General features: G+C 34.0%; 1 protein-coding gene across 1 annotated transcript; it reads left to right on the top strand.

Annotated features, from left to right (window-relative positions):
- Nucleotides 1–102: 102 nt before the first annotated feature.
- LOC126811559 (ras-related protein R-Ras2) lies at nt 103–23,616 on the top strand. Its single transcript, XM_050537253.2, has 6 exons — nt 103–276; nt 6,896–6,983; nt 13,951–14,053; nt 15,107–15,215; nt 15,981–16,099; nt 16,743–23,616. The coding sequence occupies exons 1-6, from the start codon at nt 175–177 to the stop codon at nt 16,813–16,815; spliced, it is 594 nt and encodes a 197-aa protein (XP_050393210.1). The 5' UTR covers nt 103–174; the 3' UTR covers nt 16,816–23,616.
- The last annotated feature ends 1,849 nt before the right edge of the window (nt 23,617–25,465 follow it).

The following is a 25,465-nucleotide window of genomic DNA, read 5'->3' as shown; positions in this document are numbered from 1 at the left end:
TATACTTAATTATTTTTTATGGCAAGATTTCTATTATAAAATTCGCCTTACAATTACATTTTATGAATAGGCGAACCAAACTCCACTGTTTCGCATGTCTGCCATTATTTACGCCATATTTGTCATGAAAACTTACGGAATGAGTGTACGATAGTGGTTTTGGGTGGGAATACGATGTCCCGTAATGATGCTTCTGGCTTTAGCCAGAGCTACAAACTGGTTGTAGTTGGTGGTGGAGGTGTTGGCAAAAGTGCCTTAACGATACAATTTATTCAGGTAATTTACAATAACCGGTAGCCACGAATCTATAATAAAATCTCCCTTTTTTTTCTATTTTTGTTTTTAGGCGAGTAGATCTAATTACTGTCTGATTCATCGTAAATTTTAAACGGATTTCTTCGATTATGAACAAACTACTTAACGTTGGTTATTATAAACTTACCTGTGTGTTTGTAATGAACTCCCGTTCGATAAAATCCATTGCACAACTAATTATCACAACGATGAAAACAAGTTCTCTCTTGAAAAATTGAAATATCACAAACTTTTCCCAGAGAAAAATACCAATATGGAAGATGGTTATGTCACTCTGCGGAAGATATCATTTCGTATTAGGGGTGACAGCATAGGAAATTCAAGTACAATTACGACAAGAATCCATGACCACTCGGACCAAAGATCACTCGGTTCAAGACCAGTCGGACCAAGTGATAGACCACTCAGCCCAAACAAATAGACTACTCGGACCATACAAAAAGACTATTCGGACCCAACAGAAAGACGACTCGGACCAATAATAAAATGTTGTTTTAATAAATTGATAATTGCGTTTGTTTTAATATAATTACTCGAACCAATAATAAAGTGTTATTTTAATAAATTGATAATTGTGTTTATTTTAATATGACTACTCGAACCAATAATAAAGTTTTTTTGAGTAAATTGATAATTGTGTGTGTTTTAATATGACTACTCGAACTAATAATAACCTGTTGTTTGAATAAATTGATAATTGTATTCCAAATCGCAAAATATCGAGAACCACACTTGTAGTCACGTTTAAAAAGGGGCATATAAACGTCCGGTCTTCGTATTATTATGTGCTGTTTATATTAACGCATCAAGGGCGGATAACTTGAAAACGTGTCTCCACCCCCCCCACCCCCATATATAGTAACCCACGGGTTAGTGGGGTAGAACGGAATGAAACCACTGGGGATACCGCGAATGTGGAAAAAGTAAAATTAGGCTATCAGACAAGAACAGTATACCCGTATATGTAGAAACTGTCAAAAGTCTGGACATACCGAGTCTCATTGCAAGAGTAAAGAAAAATTAGATTGATATTTTTTTTTGGCACCATTATTAATTAATTTTAAAACTAATCGTTGATTTATTTACGTACACAAAATTGAACCAAACAACTCTAAATATAAGAATTCCGTATAAGAATTATTTGCTTCTTTGTATTGTGATTTAATAATAAATAAATAGCATATTGTCTAGCCTTATAATATAATTTAATTGGTCCGACTGGTCTTGTTTTGGTCCGACTGGTCTTAGTCCGAGTAGTCTTTGGTCCGAGTGGTCTGGATACCTACGACAATTGGCATTGAGTTTGAGCGTTCGCACACATAACTACCCGCATTCCTGTATTTAGTTACCGTCTTTTACATTCTAGTAAAATCTCTGCAAATTTTATAGCTTTACTTTTTGAAATATTTTGTTCTAATTATTTGATTAGCGACTCGGATGGGATTATTTACTTTTGAACACGCATGCCGCACAAACACAACTATACATTCGTTTTACGGGCTTTATCACACTTCGGTCAAAACTGTCGAATCGAGAATTAATGTTCCGCTTCTTACGGGGTCATACGGGCTTAGTAGCATTATATACCCACCCGGGCACCCAATACGGCAATAGACACGCTGAGGGCTGCCGCAACACGCTTAAAGATGTTACTGAAGCGGTTATTATTCGATCGAAAGAATGCGTATAAAATTAAAAATACACTCAGAGAATTCGGAGGTAAGCTTCATGATCCTTGTTAAATTATTTATAACATAAAGAAGATAGGATATTTATAGTTTATTCATGACTTTATTTTTACGAGTATCCGTGCAATCAGTGATATTTTAATTGTGAAGAAAATTTGATAGACTGGCGATCAATGATTTCCATATAAATCTCCTATGTAATTGCCTTCAATTGATATTTTTCGTCGCCCAAACCCATATACGATCAAAATGATCGCGCTGTCAAACTATCTTTCAATGTTAACCAACCCCCGCAACAGGTATATTGGATTCGACCAATACGTCACGAAGACATTGTTGACATCGACTCTGTCGAAATTACAAGTAAATTTTCAAATTTTTCAAGAGAGAAATTGTTCTCATCGTTGTGATAATTAGTTGTGCAATGGATTTTATCGAACGGGAGTTCATTACAAACACACAGGTAAGTTTATAATAACCAAAGTTAAGTAGTTTGTTCATAATCGAAGAAATCCGTTTAAAATTTACGATGAATCAGACAGTAGGCATAGTAGTAGAGTTCTAATATGATGTAATTTAAGAAGACAAAAAGAAAAGAAAACAGCTTAGCCCATGGGTTGTGGCTTTGGAGGGGCGGCCTTAGGCTACAGACTCTTTATTATTTATACAATATTTTTTTTTATTTTTAGGCATTTTGTCTACTAAATCATGTAAAAATATGGTAAATGCTATAAATAATAGTATAGCTATAACCGTAGTTCAGCTCTGAGCGTAGGTCCCATTAACTCCCCCTGTACGTTCAGGAACATTCGGTCAATTTTACTTAGCTACAATTATGTATCATTAAACTGTGTTTAACGCTACAATTAATACTGTCTAAGACTCCTTACGCAAGTTTAAATAGGTTCAAACGCACAATTGTCAACACATATCATTACAGTTTGTATTGAAATAACCGGTTTCCTCCCACTATAAAGACCCCTACGCACAAGCGAATTATTGAAATAAAATTAAACCATATGTTAGTCCCAAAATGACCTAGTTTGTGTCGAGTGGACGTTAAACCCCATTTCTCTCTCTCTCTCTCTGTATTGAAATAAGTAATTCTATCACAACTAGTGAAGACTTGACCACTAAAATAGTTATCGAACAGTTTTTCTCTGTGGTAGTAATGCGTTCTACATTTCCAAAGCGATGTTTCTTATAATGTGAAAGCCGCCATGACACCGGCCAGTTGAAATAAGTTCGGTAGTCGAGAAATTTCGCATAGCAGTTGGGTTTCATATTATATAATTATGCGGTAAGACTTCACCTTTATTTCAATAGGAATTGGTTTATTATATGTTAAGCTATGCACTGTACAGTTTTGGGCCAGTTTATGTGTAAATTAACGGAGCTATAGGCCAGTAACCTTTTTGTAGTCAATTGACTAAAAAACTTGCGCAAAGGAACTCCGTAGGATGAGCACTACTATGGCTGGAGTAAGGCGGAAGACATCAGTAGTGGAACCATTTCTAAATTTCACTGGTCAACTTTTTACTGCTAAACGGTCGCGCGTCATTTTCTGTGAAAGCCTGTACAGTGTACTGTAATGGAACATTTTAGTGAGAAAATAAGACCTTGCTTACCTCGCTAAAGTCAGTAGTAGGCCTATGTGCGACACAACATGCTGTTAAAAATACGACCCTTAGCAGAAGGGGAGGTATTTTTAACAGCATGTTATGTCGCACATTATGACTCTAGCGAGGTAATTATAAGCAAGGCCTTATTTTCTCACTTAAATGTTACTTTACACTGTACAGACGTTCACATTCACAGCGAATGACACGCTACCGTTTAGCAGTAAAACGTTGCCCAGTAAAATTGACTTGGGGTCGAAACTTTTTTGACGTGGATTCAATAGTGCGGTTCCTGAATGTACAGTGCGAGTGTAATGAGACCTACATTCAGAGCTGAACTAGTATAGCCGTAGATAGTATTAGGCTGCTTCCTTATTCATACAATGTAGATGTCTAAATTCTAAAGATAGGCTTATAATGTTTTATAATACTGCAATGCCTGTCATGATGATCATCTGATGACTGTTAGTGTTGGTTTAGATTCCTAAAATTCCATCTTGGTAAAATGTAACAATATACATACCGGTAACATATATAACTACCTACATGTACTAATACTACATGTATGACCTAGTAAATGTAACTAAAACATTGAGATGAATCTGACATGATTGCTTATATATATTAATCCAAAATAACTTAAACATACATTATGCAAGAGCTAAATCTGATTATTGCAAGTCTTTATTTAGGCTTCAGATGTCATAGAAATTATAAATTAGATCTTTATTTACACAACAAGCAAAAAATCAACTCTGTAGACCCACGGATGGCTTGGATTCAGCTTGGATTTAATTGGGATTTTGTTGACTGATTTAATTTTAAATGGCGTCGTGAGCGGAGATTAACCGTTACGTTGACGTCATACTCCCGGACCGAGGCTAAATGATAGAGTGTACGAAGCGAGGCCGCTGTTGAGTGATGCCTTAACAAATGACATCTAAACTGTTTAAATTGCGATAAACTAAACACAAATAATGACAAATTATACAATTCCTGGAGACCATGTGATGACTAATACAGACGGACAGGTCTTCTGTCTTAATAATATCAATAAAAACATTTTTATTTCTCCAATAGGCACGACGCCACTGGTGTATACCTATAGATTTATCATAATTGTATTATAATATTATGTCCTATGTTCAATTGATTTAATGCGTGCCCAAAATACATGTAAGAATGAAAATTTACCGTCTCACTCATTTTTAAGTTGTTATAAAAATCCAAAAAGGTAAAACACAAATTCGGATATTATGACAGCAGACAAAAGACAGCAGAGATTATGTAGGTGGAGTTAACGCCAGTCAATCAAACGATCGGCCATACTAAGAATCTGTGAAGATGGAATTCAGTCCCATTTCTAGTCTAAAATTACACTGGTGATAACTATGTTCAGAATAAAGTAATTTGACTGACATTTTCAATATATTCTTCTTTCATCATCTATTTTTGAGCTGTTATAGCAAGAATGGCTAACTCCTTATAAAAATCTCCCATAATGTATCATTAATATATCTAATTAAACATACCCACCCTAGTGTAGCTGAAAAGCTACTGTACAAATACAGTTTTGTTGTTAAGTTCAGTCAAGTGACATTTTTCTCTGGGGTAGGTGAATGGTCATTTCTTCGGGAAGTCTTAAGTCATGTATATTGATTGACGTTTAGGTAATAGTGCCAAGTAACAGCTTTATTACAAACAGGATTTGGCAAATTAATCATTGAATTAATTTCCATGACTTAAATGACTTAATCTTTTTTTCTGATTTTTTAATATTAAAAGAAAAAAATACAATAAGTCTACTCTTAAGGCCCCCTTTCCATGTATGTGTTTCCAGCAGCCAAAAGGTTGGTTTAATGCAAATGTAATAGGGCCATTTCTGTAAACATTTGGATACCGGGGTAAGTGTCTTTTCCGTAATTTTTTTTGAGTGTGCGCAGCTGCATGCGTGCCCAGGGGGGTTGGAAGGCCGAATGGTTAGGATGTGTGCACTGATCATAATGCCTGTCATTGGGTCGACTGGCGTAGTTTCGAATCCCCGGGTGTACATGACAAGGAGTAGGGTCCCCCCACTGCTAAAGACCCCTACATGCAAGCGAATTATTGAAATAAAATTGAACCATATGTTAGTCCCAAAATGACCTAGTTTGTGTCGAGTGGACATTAAACTACATTTCTCTCTCTCTCTCTCTCTGTCTCGCATGGATGCCCAACGGTATTTTGAACCACAATTTTTTTTGTTAGGTCTTTGTTGCATCGTACAAACACATGTTCTCTTCCACTAAGTCAATCAACCTCTCTTTGCCGCAAAGGGCACATTTTTTGGGACATGCTGTTATTATGAAAAAGGCGGTGACAGAATGTCAACAGTGTCGAGCTGCATCCTGTAAAGAGAAATCCTCACATGTCATTTACGTGGGATTCCCCAAACTTTTCAGCAATTTTTCTGTACACATGGAAATAAAAAAGCTTGTGCGTGGAAACACATACATGGAGAGCAGGCCTTAGAATCAAGATATTCATATTTTGTTCAGTTGATCTAGCCTAAAAGTCATACACATAATGCTACTGGTCATTGCATTTGTACAGTAGTAATTTTTGCCCATACGTTTCAACCTTGCAAAACCTATATGTATCATGATTCACTATTAAATCCATGCTTATTCCATAGACTATTTCTGACTCACTATTATTTTTTATGGTTTTTAGTGCAAAATTGTTATGGTACATGTATCAATATAATTGTATGTAGAAAAGGGGACACCCCCATAATAATTGAGTCCTTTGTTTTCTGTTCGCAAAAATATATAATTTCCTTTTAGCCATATTTTGTTTACAATTGTATCTTTATAAGACTTCTTTAAATGTAAGCTTAAATAATTTCATTTAAGATTGGCCATATCTAAACATCAAATTGTAGGTTACTCACATGTTTGTGTTTTTTAAGAAGTTTGTTTTCAATTGATCACAGGACCTCCCGTGTAAGCCAGTCAAAAGATGCTTTTTCTTGCACAATAATGGATTTAATAAATCACAATGACATTCTACAAAATACTTACATCAAAATGAAAAACAAACAAACCTATAAATTTTAATTAGGATTGAGAAAGGGACGGTAACTTAAAATGTAAAAGGACATCTTTCTTTAAAAGATTTTAGATCCACGATTTTTATGAAATTTATTAACTGGTATAATAATGGTAAAGTAAGTGCTTTTATTTCATTTTTTCTTCCCTTACTTTTCATAGTATTATTGTTTGTTTATTTCAGTCGTATTTTGTCACAGATTATGACCCCACTATTGAGGATTCCTATACCAAACAATGTGTTATTGATGAAGTTGTTGCTCGACTAGATAGTAAGTACTTGTAGTTGTATATGCCTGTACTTAGTGCTGAGAAAAATAGCCCAAATAATCAAAGGAAAAATAAAATAAGCTTAGTACTATACTATTCAAAAAAAGTAGGGGATATTTGATTTTGGGGGCATAATACTAAAATATGCAAATGACTACGAAAAAAGTCACTATAGAACCTAACAGAAGAAACATTTCCAGTTACATGTGACGCCCAAACGCACCAATAGCTACCGCATGGAATGCAGGTGATGCTTGGGACCATCATGGGGGTCCAACCCAAGATTTGCACGACTCTGACTTTGAATGTTACAGTCATTGTGGCATTGAATTCCAGGGTGGAAACATCAGTTTAATTGTTTTAGTGACCAGAAAACAAATTTTGATATGCGTCGGCTTACCCAAAATGAAAGGTTACGTGCCCTTGGCATGCTACAGATCGGCACAACACAGGCGGTTGTGGCGCGGACGATGAATGTTTCTCAGTCTGTCATAAGCAGGCTATGGTCCAGATACCGTGATACACAATCTGTACAGGACAGACCACGCTCAGGTCGACCAAGGGCGACAACTCAAGCCCAGGATCGATTTATCCGTACCTTGGCCTTGAGAAATCGTGTCATCACAGCAAATCAGATCAGCGCTCGTCTTCAAACAGACACTGGTGTGAGAGTGAGTGGCCAGACGATTCGGAATCGACTGCATAGGGGTCACCTTCGCGCCCGACGTCCTCGCGTGATCCCTTGTTTGAGAGATCATCACATTCAGGCAAGACGTCGTTGGTGTAGGGATCGTCAACACTGGGATAATCGACGCTGGAGCAATGTGATGTTTTCAGATGAGTCAAGGTTCACTGTTGATTTTTTGGACAGACGTAGGAGGGTGTGGCGTCGTCGAAACGAGCGCTTCCAAGACGTTAACGTCATCAGACATGATCGATTTGGGGGTGGTTCTGTTATGGTGTGGGGAGGCATCACTGTTGCTGGAAGAACGGCTTTACATGTTGTTGCAGGGCGTGTTACAGGCCAGTGCTACCGGGACAACATCTTGGCAGTCCATGTTGTGCCGTTCGCACGACATCATGGCCGCCGCTTCATCTTCCAGGATGACAACGCAAGATGTCACAGGGCCAGGATCGTTACAGGTTACCTCCAACAACAGAACATCACCACATTACCTTGGCCAGCACTGAGTCCCGACCTCTCCCCCATCGAGCATGTCTGGGACATGCTTGGACAGAGGTTACGTCAACGTCAACAACGTCCTGCCAATGTCCAAGAACTTGCTGCTGCGTTGCAACAGGAATGGGACAATCTGGACCAAAATGACCTTAGACGTCTCATTAGGAGTATGCCACGTCGGATCAATGCTTGTTTGGCAAACAGAGGAGGATTTACCCGTTACTGACTTGGTTGTGATGCTGTGGTAACTTTGCTGTTTGACCCCGGGTATCATTTTACCCTTATAATGGTCAGTCTGTGCCTTACTTAGTCTAACGATCATTTGGAATAAATCGATGAATGTGAACTTCATTTCATTTTGTCATTTGTTTCTTCGTCAGTTTCATTAGGTGACTTTAATAACACTTAAAAATCAAATATCCCCTACTTTTTTTGAATAGTATATTATGTATTACATTTTTGTTCAAAATGTTATGTATCTGGGTGATACTCAAAATGTTATTGTTATTCTATAAATCAACAGGCTAAACCTGTACACATTAGCCAATACTAAATTAAAGATTACAGTACCCATTTGCATCATAAGTAATGATTGACTCAAAGTGTGGCTGATACTAGTCAATGTCTGATTTAATGGAGTGACCGGATTAATTGGAGCGTCACAAAATTATGTCCTAAAGTTTTAAGAATTAACTGAAGGGCAAATTTATGTTTTCAATTTGTCTTTAATTTCAAGAGACAAATTAAACATTAATTATAAATTATATAGGTTTCTTATAAATATTTTTGCTTTAAATGTATGTATGCATACGTACATGTATATACTGTTCCCCACTTATATTACACTCAGGAAATGCTGATTTGTAAGTATGACCTAGTTTCATGTCATTCTGACTTGTGAATGAAATGTGAGATTTAGGGTGGTAGACTTGTGTACTAGAGGTATAAACTGTATAAAGTGATAACAGGCATATGACTTCAACTGTTTTCCCTCTATTTATAACTGATCTAGACTATTGAGCAACTGAAAACCTGACATTGCATATTGGGATTGAATTGATGTGTTTATTATATTTGTCTAAATGTTTACATTATGCTGAAACATGAAATATGTCAGATTACAGCTTTCAGTTCTTGCCCCTGGTATCATATGCATCATATAATCTATAGAGTCACTATAAATGTATAATTCCAGAATGATTTAAATTTTATCGCAAGCACTGATTTGATTTCCTTTATTTTGTCTGAATTATTTGAAATCACCTCATCATTTGATAGATATTTATGTGTGACAGACGTCTGCAGTGCAAGGAAAAATGATTTGATATTAGAGACTGTTTTTTATAGGATAAAATGAAATGCAGCTGTGTCTCTCCTAGGCTAAAGTTATTTTTTATCCCGCGCCGAACAAAGTTAGGGAGGGATATTGAAATGGGGTCCGTCCCGATTTCAAGATATCTTTTTGAAACTTTGTACACACATCAACCTATTACAGTAGTTGTGCCTTTTGCTATTTACAAATTTCTGGGATTTATATTTTTTGTGTTTCCTTGGAAACAAATTCGACTTAGTTTTTGGTGTACAATTTTGTTTCCGGAGCATATCTCATAAACCGTTCAAGATATCTTTCTGAAACTTTGTACACACATCAACCTATTACAGTAGTTGTGCCTTTTGCTATTTAGAAATTTCTGGGATTTATATTTTTTGTGTTTCTATGGGAACAAATTTGACTTAGTTTTTGGTGTGTAATTTTGTTTCTGGAGCATATCTCATAAACCGTTTGAGATATCTTTTTGAAACTTTTTGAAACTTTTTTCAGACATCAACCCATTACGGTAGTTGTGCCTTTTGCTATTTAGACATTTCTGGGATTTATATTTTTTGTATCCCCGGTTGTACATGTACGTGGCAAGGAGTAGGGTCGCCTGTCCAACCTCGTGGGTTTTCTCCGGGTCCTCCGGTTTCCTCCCACTGCTAAAGACCCCTACACGCAAGCGAATTATGTAAATAAAATTAAACCATATGTTAGTCCCGAAATGACCTAGTTTGTGTCGAGTGGACGTTAAACCCCATTTCTCTCTCTATATTTTTTGTGTTTCAATGGAAACAAATTTGACTTACTTTTTGGTGTACAATTTGGTTTCCGGAGCATATTTCATAAATCGTTTAAGATATCTTCTTGGTACTTGTACGTACATCAATCAGTGATTTTCTGGGATTTATATTTTTCGTATTTCCATGGAAACAAATTTGACTTGTTTTTGTGTTCAAATTTGTTTACAGAGCATATCTCATAAACTGTTCAAGAAATCTTCATGAAACCTTCTACAAACATTAACCTATTATATTAGTTGTGCCTTTTGCTAATTTGGAATTTCTGGGATTTATCATTTTTGTATTTCCATGGAAAAAAATTTGACTTAGTTTTTATGCACAATTTTGTTTCTGGAGCATTTCTCATAAATCGTTCAAAATATCTTTTTGAAACTTTAACATACATCATCCTATTACCGTAGTTGTGCCTTTGTCGGATTTAATAATTTTTGCATTTCCAATCCATGGAGAAAAAAAATCTCTGTTGAATGATTTTTACTACACATTTGAATTACATGTAGCTTTTGGTATATAATTATTATACTAGAGCATATCTCAGAAACTGTTTAAGATACCTTTATAACACTTTTACATTCATCAACCTATTATTTTATTTTTTGATGACCTTCCTTCTGTCCCTAATTCATTTCTAGAGCATATTTCATTATCTGTTCAAAGAAATCTTTTTAAAACTTTATACAAACATCAAACTATTAAAGTATTTTATTTTCTGATGTATAAGCTTAAAGTGCACATAAGATGGGCCTGGAAACTTTGAGACACGTGTAGCCAATGGTTACTATATTACACCAATCTGATTGAAATTAATTCAGCTATCTTCACTCAAGTCGCAAAAATATACCTCCTGTAAAAACGACTTTGCCAATTATCGAAAACACTCTTAATCCCCTCAGACGCCAGTGACGTCATAGTGACCGAATGCATATTCGGGATGTTTATTCCTTAATTACCTATATACAGCTGGCGTGTGTATTCATTAACGCCTGACTGATTCCTTAATCCCCTAATTAAATAAAACAATTCACTGCGGAATAATTTGTTTTGTAATTTATTTTAATTTAAGATCCTATTTAGAATTTGTTTTATAATGTCCCACCCTCTCTTCTCACGACAGCGATTTTAAAATTATGTTTTAAAGTGACTTTTTGATAAGAGCCACTCTACCATTAAAGTCAAACATGACTGAAACGTGATTTGTTAATGACGATCCGTATCTCGTCTTTCTTTCTGCATGTGGATTTGACGAACATTACTCTGAAATAGACTGTAAAAGTGAAATATGAAAAAATAGCTCAATATTATACGTTAGAATTAAGAGATTGAGAACGGTCATCCAGCTATCTTTGTGTATTAATAATAAGATGGCAAGTGTACTTTGTAGTGCCGTTAATATCTATCATTAATCAATCCGTCTAAAGTTGCAGACATGAAGCCATAAATTAATTTACATCTCGATGTAGATTAGCGTTGCACACACATGGGGTTATAAATTAATTTACACTTAGATGTTGGATTAAGAATGCTGATTAGGTTATTATTAGCCCGCCAGATCAAAGACATCACTCTAGGTAGAACGTGTTAAAACTCCACGAGCGAACGACACAAGTTACGGGGGAACTTTGCTGCAAACATTTCTCCACAACAATAATCAATTAGATTTGTTCACCGATGTTTTTGTAATAAAGTAGCCTCGTATTATTTGTTGATTGGCGCTTAGACAACATTTAATGGACATGATACGAATCTGAATATAAATTATTCGATAGATAAACGTTTGTGATAAGATTAGGTTATTGTCTAACATTGTTTAACTTCTTTATAAAAAAAAGTAATTAACAATTACATTCACACTTTAATAGCTCATCAAACGACATCAGGAACTTCAGTCACGATGATCACGTGTATTTGATATTCATGTCGATGAATCCCATGCAATTATTGCTCCAAAATTTAACGTCAGTTACTACAGCTGTAGTATGCATAGCACCGTACACGGTAATAAGATTCCCAGCGTTGATTGGCTGAGAAATGAGGGCGATCTATTGTTATGCATAGTCATTGAACAATTAAATATTCGCCGTGAATTTAAAATGGAGTTACGATATAAGTTGTTTGTGTATAGAAATGGTTATTATAATTATATATAGCCAATAATGAATATAACGACAAATGACTGGCACTATTTGTATTTCTGTGCTTATATAGAGATATTTTGGTAAATCAAGTATTATCCAAATTACCGGTAAATGGGCTAATCGCTTGGGTCGTCTCCATCTGTCACGTGGCCTTTTTAAACAAAGGACAAGGATGCTTAAATTGATCTACGGCATGATAAAGCATTTTAAATTCACTCGAAAATACTCCAATCACAAAATGTCTAATCTATAACAATGCAAGACGATAATTCGGTGATTATGATTAGGCCAGTCACCTGTTAATTGGACTGTGACGTGTATATCAGAGATATACTGTACAGGTAGTGATATATTGTGTATAGATAATGTATATACTATGTGTAGTGCCTGTGACGTCACCAGTCAATCAACCGGATTAAGGTCGTAATTGAAAAATTGAAAAGCGTTTTGGCATGTCGGATACTCAAACGTTAATAGCCGAATTCATTTTAATCAGATTGGCGTGAGCTTGCCGTAAAGTGGATATAGTGACTATTGGCTACATGTAGCGAAAAAAAATTTTGGCCATCTTATGTGGTCTTTAATGTTTAACATACCGCACCTGATTTTGGTAGACAAAGGTTGTTGTGCAAACCTTACAGGGAGTAGCAACTGTGCCTTGTCGAGCTACTATGATCAGAGTATGAATCTTCTGACTAGTCCCATTGATATTTCATGAAGTTGTTATTCCTTATGCCTTCCAAACAAGTGCAAGGGTGCTGACTAGTCATCTTGTCAATCTTATTTCAGTTTGTACATTTGGTTTCTTGTTACTATTACAGTTTTAAGATTTAGATGATGCATATCATACTCCCTAATTTTGTTGAGTTACCTTGGTCACTTAAAAAAAAACTTGGGGATGCCCTTGACATGTTATTATTTAATTGACTTGAAATTACACAGTATTTAGGTTTAGACGATAAAAGACGTCTTTTGATTTTCAACAATTTCTGATAATTTCTTTCAGAGTTATTGCCTTTCATTGGTGTACACATAAAAGATCCCTTGGCAGTTGGAATTCAATATGAGAGTAGGCCATGGTACTGCTGCCCAAGCAAAATTTCCCTCATGTAGCACACTATATAGCGTATGCCCATCTTCTCTAGCCCAGTCGGAGCAGAAGTAGGATGTTAAACCCCATTTCATTTTATTGGAAATATCATGTAAACCTATCCTTTGTTAAAATAAATCTGCCTTTTATTTAAAGGGCAATTTATTATGTGTTATGGCTATAATCATTCTTATAATAGGCAGAAGCAGTTTTTCCTCTCTCCCCCTAGCCTCACAGGCACCTTAAACTGGGACTAAAGATTCTGACCATTGTGGCCATCATATTTTACCCAAATCTTATCATGCAGTGTACATGTAGGTCTGATCTTCACTGTCATACAATATTTACATTACATGTATTTATTTTTAAAAATACCATGTGAATCTCTGTAGCTTTTCAGCCTAGTTTATAAATGTATATTTAAAGTACAAGTATTTATATTACAGTATTAGATACAGCTGGTCAGGAAGAGTTTAGTGCTATGAGAGAACAGTATATGAGATCAGGAGAAGGCTTTTTATTGGTGTATTCTGTAACAGATAGAAGCAGGTACATGTAAAACATTTTATTATTAGGCATCCAGCATAAATAACAAGGATGTAACGGTTCAGAAATTATTGAACTGATTAACTCAATAACTGGTCATTAAAAACCCAACCGCAACCAGTTAACCGATAAAAATTTTCTATCAAAATATTTGTTGAACCAAAATAAGACTTAGACTTTTTTCGACAAGTCTTCAATAGGACGGTTCCTGAACGTACAGGGCGAGTGTAATGAGACTTACATTCAGAGTTGAACTAAGGTATCATGAAAACAAATACCGATTAGTTATTTTTTGAACCGGTTCAACAGTGCAACCAAACCATGACCGGTTAATCCAGTGACCGTTTACATCCTTAGTAATAAGCACATTTAGAGTAGAGTATCTTTTAGGGAAATGAAATGTGGTTTAACGTCCTACTCTTCTGCACCACCGACTGGGCTAATGAAGACATTGCATGAAGTGTGCTGTGAGGGAAATTTTTCCTGAAAGGCGACGCTACAGTCTTTTTTAGATTCCAAGTGTCAAGGATTCTTTTACATGCATGCCAATGTGTACACAGGACTTTGTTATTTTATATCATCAGAACGATGTGGATCTTGTTGGGGTATTGATGAAGAAAATTTATGAAAATAACAAAATGTTATAAAAAAAAATTAAAAATGGGTTGGGAAATGATTGCTTAAAAGAATAAAAAGAGTTCTATGAAAAAAATGTTGTGTAATTATGAAGATAGGCCCTAAAAAAAAATGTGCCTCTGTAAAAATGAACCGACATCATAATAAGGTTTCAAGGTTATTGAATGATAATCCACTTTAATACTGTAATAATGTGTTATGAAATTAATGAAGAACAGATCTTGTTGCACAGTGAACTAAAAGTCTTTGTTTATCAATCAAGGTTATTTTTAATCCTTTGCAAACTGAAATATTGTGAAAGATTGAATCTCTTAAAGGGATTGTCAGTCCAAAATGGAAGATATAAATGAGATATGATCAAAACAAGCCAGCACCACCTCATATAAGAATTTGAGGATAATAGTTTCTTCTTTCTTACAGCTTTGATGAAGTATATAAATTTCACAAACAGATATTAAGGGTAAAAGATAGAGATGAATTTCCTATGATTTTAGTCGCAAATAAATCAGATTTAGAAAATGCCAGTGTGGTAAGTAAACTAATACTCTCAACCTAATTGTTTTACAATCAAACTTCATTAATTCCAAAATATCCCCTAAAATGCAATGATTTAAAAGATGGTGAATAGTGTCTGTAAGATCAACATGATTTCGCACAGCCAACTATATTTGTAATTCATAAGATAGTGATTATTTTTGTGTGAAGCCCTAAAAATTATTTTTTTTATAATATGAATTCACCTTAAACAAAGCAAGTTAGGCCTCCTTAGAATAAAAGGAACGGTGGTGCAGTGTGCACCCCACCCCGACGATGAACATAATGTTGCATGTAATGGCCTTATTTCTATTTCGTATGGCAAAATTCATTACATGCACGGCATTGAAATAAACCACTACATTTAAGGAGTGATTCACAATTTCATCATTTTTGTGTTCAGTTACCTGACACTTAAACATCTGTTTACTTGAGTTCTTGGGACAACAATTTATTTGCCATGGAAACATTTCATACTCCCAATGTGTTATTAAATAACTTTGTTATCTAACTTTTACAAGGCAGTATGTACAAATGTTTTTTGTTTTTTTTAAACCGTATTTTTATTCAGGTTGACTGAATGGGATTGGGGAACAGGCTTAGCCTATGTAAAACCCCTCTCCTTGTACGAATGTTGTGTCAGTTAACGATATTGAATGAATGTGAAAGAAATTAGGGCTTAATATGCAAGTTTTAATGATACCAGGATTCCAGTGTATTAATATACATGTACCTTTTATGATGTATGTATATTCTTTAGGTGTCACATGATGAGGGAGCAGAGGTTGCCAGAAGTTTAAAAATTAGCTATATAGAAGCCAGTGCTAAAAATAGGTCAAATGTAGATCAGTCATTTTATGAACTAGTGCGAATTATCAGGTATAGAACATAATATAATTTATTTCATTTTAATACGTGAAAATAATAATTCATTACAACACAAATGAGGGTTGTATTTATGTCTCATAGCCTATCTATGATAATATTTTCAGAACAAATTGAATTGTTAGATAATCAGAAATATTGGTACAATTTCTGATGACAAATTTCTTTTGGTTTCTTATGGTCTGCTCAAAAATAGAAATTTAACAAGAGTAAAAAAATTTGCTATAGTAGCAGATTGAATAACTTTAATAACATTCAAGTCAAGAAAGCCACAGATGCTCACTGAGTAAAATATTCCCTGCTAACCTGCAGGTCTCGTGTTCGATCCCTACGTTGGCTGAGAAAGTTTTTATGGATTTCTGTCATTGTTCCATCTTGTCAGTGGTGCAGGACTAAGGGCTTGGCAAGAACAGCTGTCTAGTCGTTCAGATAGTATGGGGAAAAAAAGAGGTCCTGTGTACACATTGGTGGGTACGTAATTTGATATAAGAGAAGGCCGTAGTGCTGATATCCGGGCAAAATTACCCTCATAGCACACTGAATGGCGTAGGCTCGTCTTTATTAGCACTGTCGAAGCCAAACAGTATGGTGTTAAACCCCATTTCATTTCTAATAACATTCAGGATTCATTTTACAGAAAATTTCAAGCTGAAGAGCGACCACTGGTTAAAACTCCCAAGAAGAAGCCAAAGAAGTGTTCAATTCTGTGACAGCCCTTCATTAATTGCAGCTTTATTGACCTTCTTTGGTGTCAATATATCTGATGTTGAATCAACAATCATAATAATAATATACACAGCATATGGTGGAATATGTGACATAAGTATTAAACAAGTTGACAATAACTTACATAACATGTATTTATATACCTATTTAAGGCCTATATATTATAATGATTTAAGATCTGATGATCTGTTATTTTGTTATTATCTCTTGTTTTAAGAGTCAGTTAAAGTAGCTCTGCAGAACTTACAACATGCATTTTTCTTCTTTTTTTTTTAAAAAAGACATATTTCTTTGGTTTAATTACCGCTGTTACACAGTTTAAAAATCTAATTCTCTTATATTTAAGAGTAGAAATAAGGCATTACCTTTGTAAATATTCTTATGTTTTTAGAGTCTAGAATCTAGATGTTTACTTCAATTAAAATAACTGTAAAATTAAAGGTTTATGATTTTTTCAATAAAATATTAATTTGAATAATCAATATTATAGGAAACTTAAATGAATTGTATTTACCTAAGTACTTCCTTTAATTCACCATTGAATGGTTGATATACAAGGAAGTCATTACATGTTTGATAAAATCTACATGTATCAAAATGTTAAATAATAGTTTGTTAGTCTTTATGTAGAAACTATTTATACCTGTAATCTTACACCATTAGACCTCATAAATCTTTTATTAAATCAAATACTGTTCATATGTAAATAAAGCTTCAAATTTTATGACATATGTACTTAATCTTATTCAAGCTTATCAACACTAATTTAGATTTTCAGAAAATCATACATATAAAATGCCTTTACGAAATAAGTCTTACTTAAATTGGTTATTAATCAGTCACTGAATGTTGTGGATCAGTCTACCCATTTAGAATATTTTAGTTCATTTAGTTTTGCAGGATACTCCTCCTGTCATGACAATTGATCTTCTGCCGATAATCTGGTGAACAAGGTTTAAATGTTCAAATTGTTGCTGCTACAGCTGCGGAGGCAAACTTATATCTGTAATACAGGGAGAGGACAACAGTGTTAGAAAATCCTTTTTATACATGTTCATTTTCAAGGCAAATGACAAAAGTGTTAGAAATTCTTTTAATGCATGTTCCTTTTTCAAGGCAAATGATTAGAAATGTAGATACAAAATCCCTCACTTACATCACAGGAATCTGACCTTCTATCCGTATATATGCATACACCATACCGAACTAGACAATATATAATAAAAGAAAAAAGAACAGGAATGCAATGTCTGTCATTGAATCCATGCGCTGACGTCACACAAAATCAATCCGCAGTGACTAGACCATTGAAACAAGGGCAAAGATATTTTTTAGTTTTTCTCTCCCTTTCCATTTTCCCCCTTTTGCATGGCGATTTTTGTTGACTTTTGGGTGTAGAATGGAAGAAGAGGGTTTAAATATACATTTTCTGCCAGGTTTTGTTGAATATTCATGATCTTGAGGTGGAAGTATACGGGACTTCAGAGTTTGGTTAGGTTTTTGTGTGACGTCAGCACATGGATTCAATGACAACGTCAACGAACGAAAATATTGGAAACAAGTGGCTATTTATGCAAATAAAACGGCCAGATTGAAGAAAAAAAATATCTGAGTGAATCGACAGAGGTTTGATTGCCTGATATTACGAATTGTTGAAAAAAAAGGAGCCGAAGTGAGAGCAGGTAAAATCGAGGCTTTAACAGGCATTGCATTCCTGTTCTTTTTTTATTATATATTGTTCGGTATGGTGTATGCATATATATACGATTAGAAGGTCAGATTCCAGTGCTTACATATACCTTACATTATAATACTTTTTTTGGTTTTAAGTTGTTTTTTTTTATTTTGACAGGATTTTGCTATGTTCAATGTATTCTAGTCATCAATTTCTCATCATCAACAAGCGTGTTCATGAATATTTGTCCCCCGCCTTTCGAAGAAAGCAGGGGACTATTAAAATGGGTTCGTCCGTCTGTCTGTCTGTCTGTCCGTCTGTCCGTCTGTCTGTCCGTCACACTTTTTGGGACACAATAACTCTCTTCCTAATTGAGCTAGAATGTTCAAACTTGGTGTATGTGTTTATTAGGTCAATGCCTTGATGGAGTTAGAAGATGAGCATTTTCCGCTTAGGGTAAGCAGAGATAAGCAATTTGATTGGTTGATGCTTTGGGACACGATAACTCTCTTCCTAATTGGGCTAGAATGTTCAAACTTGGTGTATGTGTTGATTAGGTCAATGCCTTGATGGAGTTCGAAGATGAGCATTTTCCGCTTAGGGTAAGCAGAGATAAGCAATTTGATTGGTTGATGCTTTGGGACACGATAACTTTTAATTGAGCTAGAATGTTCAAACTTGGTGTATGTGTTTATTAGGTCAATGCCTTGTCAAACTTGGTGTAGGTTTTTATTATGTCGATGCCTTGATGGAATTCGAAGATGAGCATTTTCTGCTTAGGGTAAGCAGAGATAAGCAAGTTGATTGGTTGATGCTTTGGGACACGATAACTTTAGTTCTAATTAAGTGAGAGTGATGAAACTTGGTGTATAGTTTCATCACAGCAATACAACGACTAATTTCAATAATGAACATTTTCTCCTGAGGGTAAGCAGAGCAATAACCAATTGATTGGTCAAGACTTTGGAACATAATAACTCTGCTTTTAATTGTGGTAGAATGTTTAAACTTGATGTTGATGTTCGTTAGGTTGATTCTATCTGATAAAGAGTGATGAAACTTAGTGTATAGTTGATAATCAGTTTGATTGCTCGATACTTTTGAAAAAGATAAACGTGCAATTAATTGATATGTGTCATCTATCTATTTCGGGATTTCGGCGGGGGACATCAGCCTCGATGTTGGCTTGTTGGTGTTAATTTGTTAAATCAGTGTTAACATGAATTTATTTGATCTTGTATTTTAGACATCAACAGCTTCATTGTTATATTGAAATAAGATGTTATCTTTATAGATTATTTACTGCTGGTCTATAAACTTAGTAATAAGCTTAATAAATAATTGCATTAAATTGTTTATCAAATATCAGGGGCATTTCTTCTTATAGTACAGGCCCCCCGAGTTCACAAAGCATTTTCAGACTTAAGTTAAGAATTTACTGAGCTTTCAACCACTGTTTATGAGAAATATATCTGATCCAGAAACACAAAATTTGCACATAGTTTCTTATTGATGTATTTGATACATTAAAACAACAGGAGGTTTTATAAAGGGCTTTATTTTATGATCAGTAGTGGAATACCGCGTTTTATCAGTGAAATAAAAGTGTTATTCCACTGGCTAGAAGCGGACAAAGTAGTCCATGTTGTTTTTACCTAAAATGATTGTAAAATCATAAAATAAATAGAACATTTGTCGTTTTGTCGTGAATAACATATTTTATTTCATCTCTAAGCAAGAAAACGTTTATATTTTCACGAATGCGTAGCATTATATATTTTAGTTAAAATAAGGTGAACAATTTTGAGTAAATTCTTAAGTCTGAGAATGCTTTGTGAACTACATGCAGTAGGCTTAAAAGCCCTATATTCAAAAATAAATGGCAAATATAGACTGACATAATATTAAAATCAAATCAATCCTAACATAAATTATAGTCATTTAAGGTTCACATTATTACTTTTCGTTGATTTCTTGGCTCCATCTTTATTTTTTTGCAAATTTTTGTTGACCTCTTAGTGGTAACTCATTTCTATCCACAAACATCAAGACAGGTTGTATCTAACCTATGGTTTTTTATTTGAATCCTGTAAATTATTATCTGAAGAGTCCAAGTTTTTGTTCAATCTAAATAAGAAAAATGTTTATTGGCCTTCTGCTGCAGTACTTCGTTAGCTTTGCCAACCCTAAGAAATGTCAAAATCAGTATGTGTCTTATTTTTATGGTCATTAGATATAACTCTGATTACTTTATGTTTTTGTTCATTAATCAAGATAATCTATGAAAATCTGAAATATAAAGTTTGGTGCAGTGTGAATGTTTGTTCTGTTATTGAATTTTATAAACCATGAGCCCTAATAATGAAAACTTAAACAAAAATATTTTAAGAATATTGATTGTTGATTGGTTTGGTTGAGCATTAAAATCATTGCACAAATTTTAGTTTTCTCTAATGTCAAGGCTGATGTCTTCAATGTAGTTTTCTTGAAGAAGGTGCCAGGTAATCATTTGATAAATATTATTATATAACTCCAAATCAAGAGATTATGTGTTTTCAGAATCAGATTGTCAACACCTCTTTTATAACTTATTAAATATGCCATTTGTTATGTAAATATGTAAAATTACTTACATATCACAGCCATAGTATTAGAAATTTTAAAACCTTTATGAATATCATAATAAAATAAACGTATAATAATATAGCATTGTTTTAGTCATTATCTTGATTTGTTTTGTTTTGTTTTTTTACAGTATTTTTCACTTCACATTGCATTGTATCTACAATTTGTATAATCTATTATTATGACTTATTTGCATGGGTTTTATTTTATTATTATAAATAATATGTAATCATGGTCACACAATATATACATGTATATATGCTATTTATTTGTATTGTATTTACTGTTCAATGTAATCTTTAATATTTTCATCAGAGTTTACTGCCTGTTGATATATACTATTTATTGTACACAAACTTATCATTCCTATTATATACACTTTATTCATTGTACACTTGCTGTGATTCAAACACAAGCTATGAGAACTTTGGCACTAACTCATAGATAATTTATATAATGTGATGAAGGTTAATCTTGGTTAGAATATAGATTTGGTAATTGCTTTGTTTATACAGGAGATAATGGTCTTGAAGTAAGTCAAAACTATTGATTTACCACCCCTTGGATTCACATCAGAATGTTCAATTTGCCAAAATAAGCGAAAGTTGGTCTGTTGACTTACCAGGTGTTTTAATTTCCATTTTTTTGTTCTTTTTGGGAGCAGTGCTCTTCAAAAGAAGCCTAAGATTCTGCTAATTCAAGTAGATTGACATAAAACTTGGCATGCTTATTCCATGGAAAAATTCACGTTTCATGTAGTACTATCCTTCTTTACTTGAACTGCCAATTTAATTTATATAGAGAAACCAAATTCACATAATATAAGATTTAATCTAAATGAGATTATTTTTCTTGTATCAAAGACGTCAAAGCTTAGCTTTTGGTTATTAATGAAATGGGGTTTAACATCATACTGTTCTGCTCCTGACCGGGCTAATGAAGACTAGCATACACCATACAGTGTGCTATGAGGGGAATTTTGCCCGAACAGCAGCACTACAACCTACTCTTATATCGAATTCCATGTGCCGATGGATTTTTTATGTGTTAATTGTGCCAAGGTTCTCATAAGATTAAAGCCAATTGGAGACTCTATAATTTTATACAGTAGTTAATTTAACATTTTTATATAATTATGTTTGATAACTTTATAATTAATAAGATTGATTACTTTATGATATATAAGGTTTTCCAGACTATTAATTATATACTCTTTGTAACATGATATTTACTCTCTGAATGAAATTCATAATATGACTGATGAGAAGCATATAAGTCTAGGAACTTGCCAATTCATTTCATGTAGATGTGCAATATTGTGAGTGCTACTATATGTTAGTGTAAAACCAACAGTTTTTCAAAACCTTAATAATTGTCTTGATTAAATCCATTTTGTTCAGAACAAAATTAAACCAATCTATGACTTATGTAAGATTTAGATAAAGAGATGGCCATTCTTACTATAATAGTTCAAAAATAGATAATACAAAATGAATATATTGAAAATGTCATTTAAATTACTTTATTCTGAGCCAAGTTATTACTGTTTGTAGTTGAGAAGATGTGTGCATTGATTGTTCATTATCGTAACCAGGGTCTGATATATTCAATACTTGGACTCACTCCTTCATTTTTAAATTAAATCATTAAATGGCCAAATGTTCTAATCTAGTTATAATCTTGTGGATCCGATGGCATCCAGAGTTAATTATGGTCTTGTCATGATAATAAATGTCTAATTAATAATTTATATAACATTTAAGGCCTAAAGAAAGACCGGCAATAGACAAATTTAGCTCTTGAATAATGTATCTTTAATAATTTAATCAAAGTTAAAAACTGACATAGATGACTTACAGATTTCTGTGTTTTGTTTTTGTTTAGCTGTCCTTAGAAAACCGAAAGCCCAGAGACTAAGTTTTGAATAGAAACACATCATTGTGCATGTTGTACTGGTAACTGCTTTAATATTCTACATATCTAGAAATTTTTATGCATATTTTACGGTCTTTTAGTCTATACTGTAGTGCTGTATATGTATTTATTTTTTACTATATTATAGTAATTGTATTTTATATTTTGTATATGCTTGTATTGTGTATTATATCTTATATAAGTTACATATTATATACATTGCAATGAATTGTTTTATACACATGATTATGTTTGAAGTAAGAAATGAAGTTAAATACTGAAATATTTGTAAAATACGACGAAAGGAATTGTATAGATGCATGTCTGTCTTTCATAATAATCATTCCTTAGTATTGAAATTAATGTTATTATTTTGACTAAAAGATGTCTGAAGTTGCACAGAAATTCTTGCATTTTCTGATAAAATTGTTGTCTTCTAGTTATCAGTAATATTACAATAAAAGGAGTTTATAATACATACCCAAACTGGTAAATTTATCATTTAAAGTTTGTGATCAGAATTATATTGCAACGTTTTTCACAATTGAATAAAATATTTTCATGAAATAAACTTTTCTTTTCTTTTGAAGAAGTACATATTTTTTATTTATGGAATATTTGTCAACCAATTTGATAAACGCCAATTTTGTGGTCTAAGGGGAGATAACGTTGAACATAAAAGTTCAACTATGTTGAATTACTTAAGGCCAGCTCAATTTTTGTCCATGTCACCGAGATGTAAATAAGATTCAGGCACATGATAGTTGGCAAGATTGCAGGTTAGGATTAGCATTAGCTCTGTTTACATCTCGTGACCATTTGACCAAACTTGAAGTTGGCCTTATCAAATAGATCTAACCGACAGTTTGTATCACAGACTGGTGCAGAACCTTATTAAAGGAGCTAAATCGCAAATATTTGGGACCTAGAAATTGACACAAATCGGTCACAAGGTATATAATAATGTAATCTGAATGTATATAAACTGATTTACATTCAGTCATTTACATTTTTACCCATAAGTCTCAATCGAATGGCAATCTCTAGCGTCTGGTTATTCCTGTCTTGCTCATGCTCTTGCGCATTATGGTACACGATTTGTGTACCAATGGTAAAATGCTTTTTTTGTCTTAAATATTGGATATCAGAAGCCCATCTATTCCGGGTAAGATAATATCAATGTTCATTTAAATTGACAAATAATTTGTGTTTTCAATGTGGAAGACTTTGGATAGAAGAAAATCTCGGGGACAGAAGCCGAATGGGATAGAACAAAACTTTAAAAATGTGTTGGCCATCAGCCATGTAAAATTATCAAATTGGAAGTGCATCTGGGAAGACTAAGAATCATTTGCTTTTAAATAATTAATTGGTCTGTGGTACTACACAAAGGCTCTTCATCAATTAAGATGCTCTGGTATTTTAGTTATTTTCCATTAGATTACAACACTTTCTCGAGGTTTCATCAAAATTGTGGCCCCAACTCGAGTACTCCGCTCTAGAGGGTCCACAATCTTGATATCCCATATACACTTTTTGCGTAGGAGGGCGGACATTTTTCCCAGCAGTTTTGGCCCGATTTTCACGAAATTCGAACTCAACCATTGTTAGAGTGTAACGGTAAAATATCCCAATATTTTTTTTAAAATCAGATAAGAATTGTGACCTCAAGCTAAAACATGATTTTTCGTACAATCAAGGGCCATAATTCAGGAAGTTACGATCCGATATGCGCAAATATCGAACGGAACCAAGATTTTTGGGTTATATACATGAACTTCAAGTTTCATCAAAATCCGATCAAAATTGTGACCTCTAGAGGGTCCACAAACTTACACTATTTGCATATGAGGGGCGGCCATTTTGTCAGGCAGTTTTGGTCCGATTTTCACGAAATTCGAACTCAACCGACATTAGGGTGTTACGGTGATATATTTGAATGTTTCTTTTCAAGTCGGACAATAATTTAACCTCTAGCTAAAAATGCGATTTTTTCTTCGATCAGGGGCCATAATTCAAGACGTTAAGATCCGATGTGCACAAATATCGAAAGGAAGTAAGATCTCTGGGTTAAAATCATACTTCTAGCAGGTCCACAAGCTAAAAACATGATTTTTCATACAATCACTATCAGGTGCCATAATCCATGAAGTTTTGATCTGAAACATGCCAATATTGAAAGGAACCAAGATCTTTTGGAGATAAACCTATCTTTCAAGTTTCGTCAACATATTACTTTATTCTGAGCAAAGTTACAAGTGTTTGAATATGTTCTGTAGATTATCATCGTATGAACGGTACTATTGTTAAATTTTTAAATCTTGGTACCGGTACGTATTCTAATCCATTCAAATCTCAGCAATCGGATGCGTTAGCGAGGGGACTATTGGCTTTTCATGTGAAAAAATGTCTAAATAATA

Source organism: Patella vulgata, chromosome 2, assembly GCF_932274485.2.
Source record: "Patella vulgata chromosome 2, xgPatVulg1.2, whole genome shotgun sequence".
Lineage (NCBI taxonomy): Eukaryota > Metazoa > Mollusca > Gastropoda > Patellidae > Patella > Patella vulgata.
The sequence above is the reverse complement of the archived record's forward strand: the minus strand, read 5'-3'. Positions and strand labels throughout refer to the sequence as shown.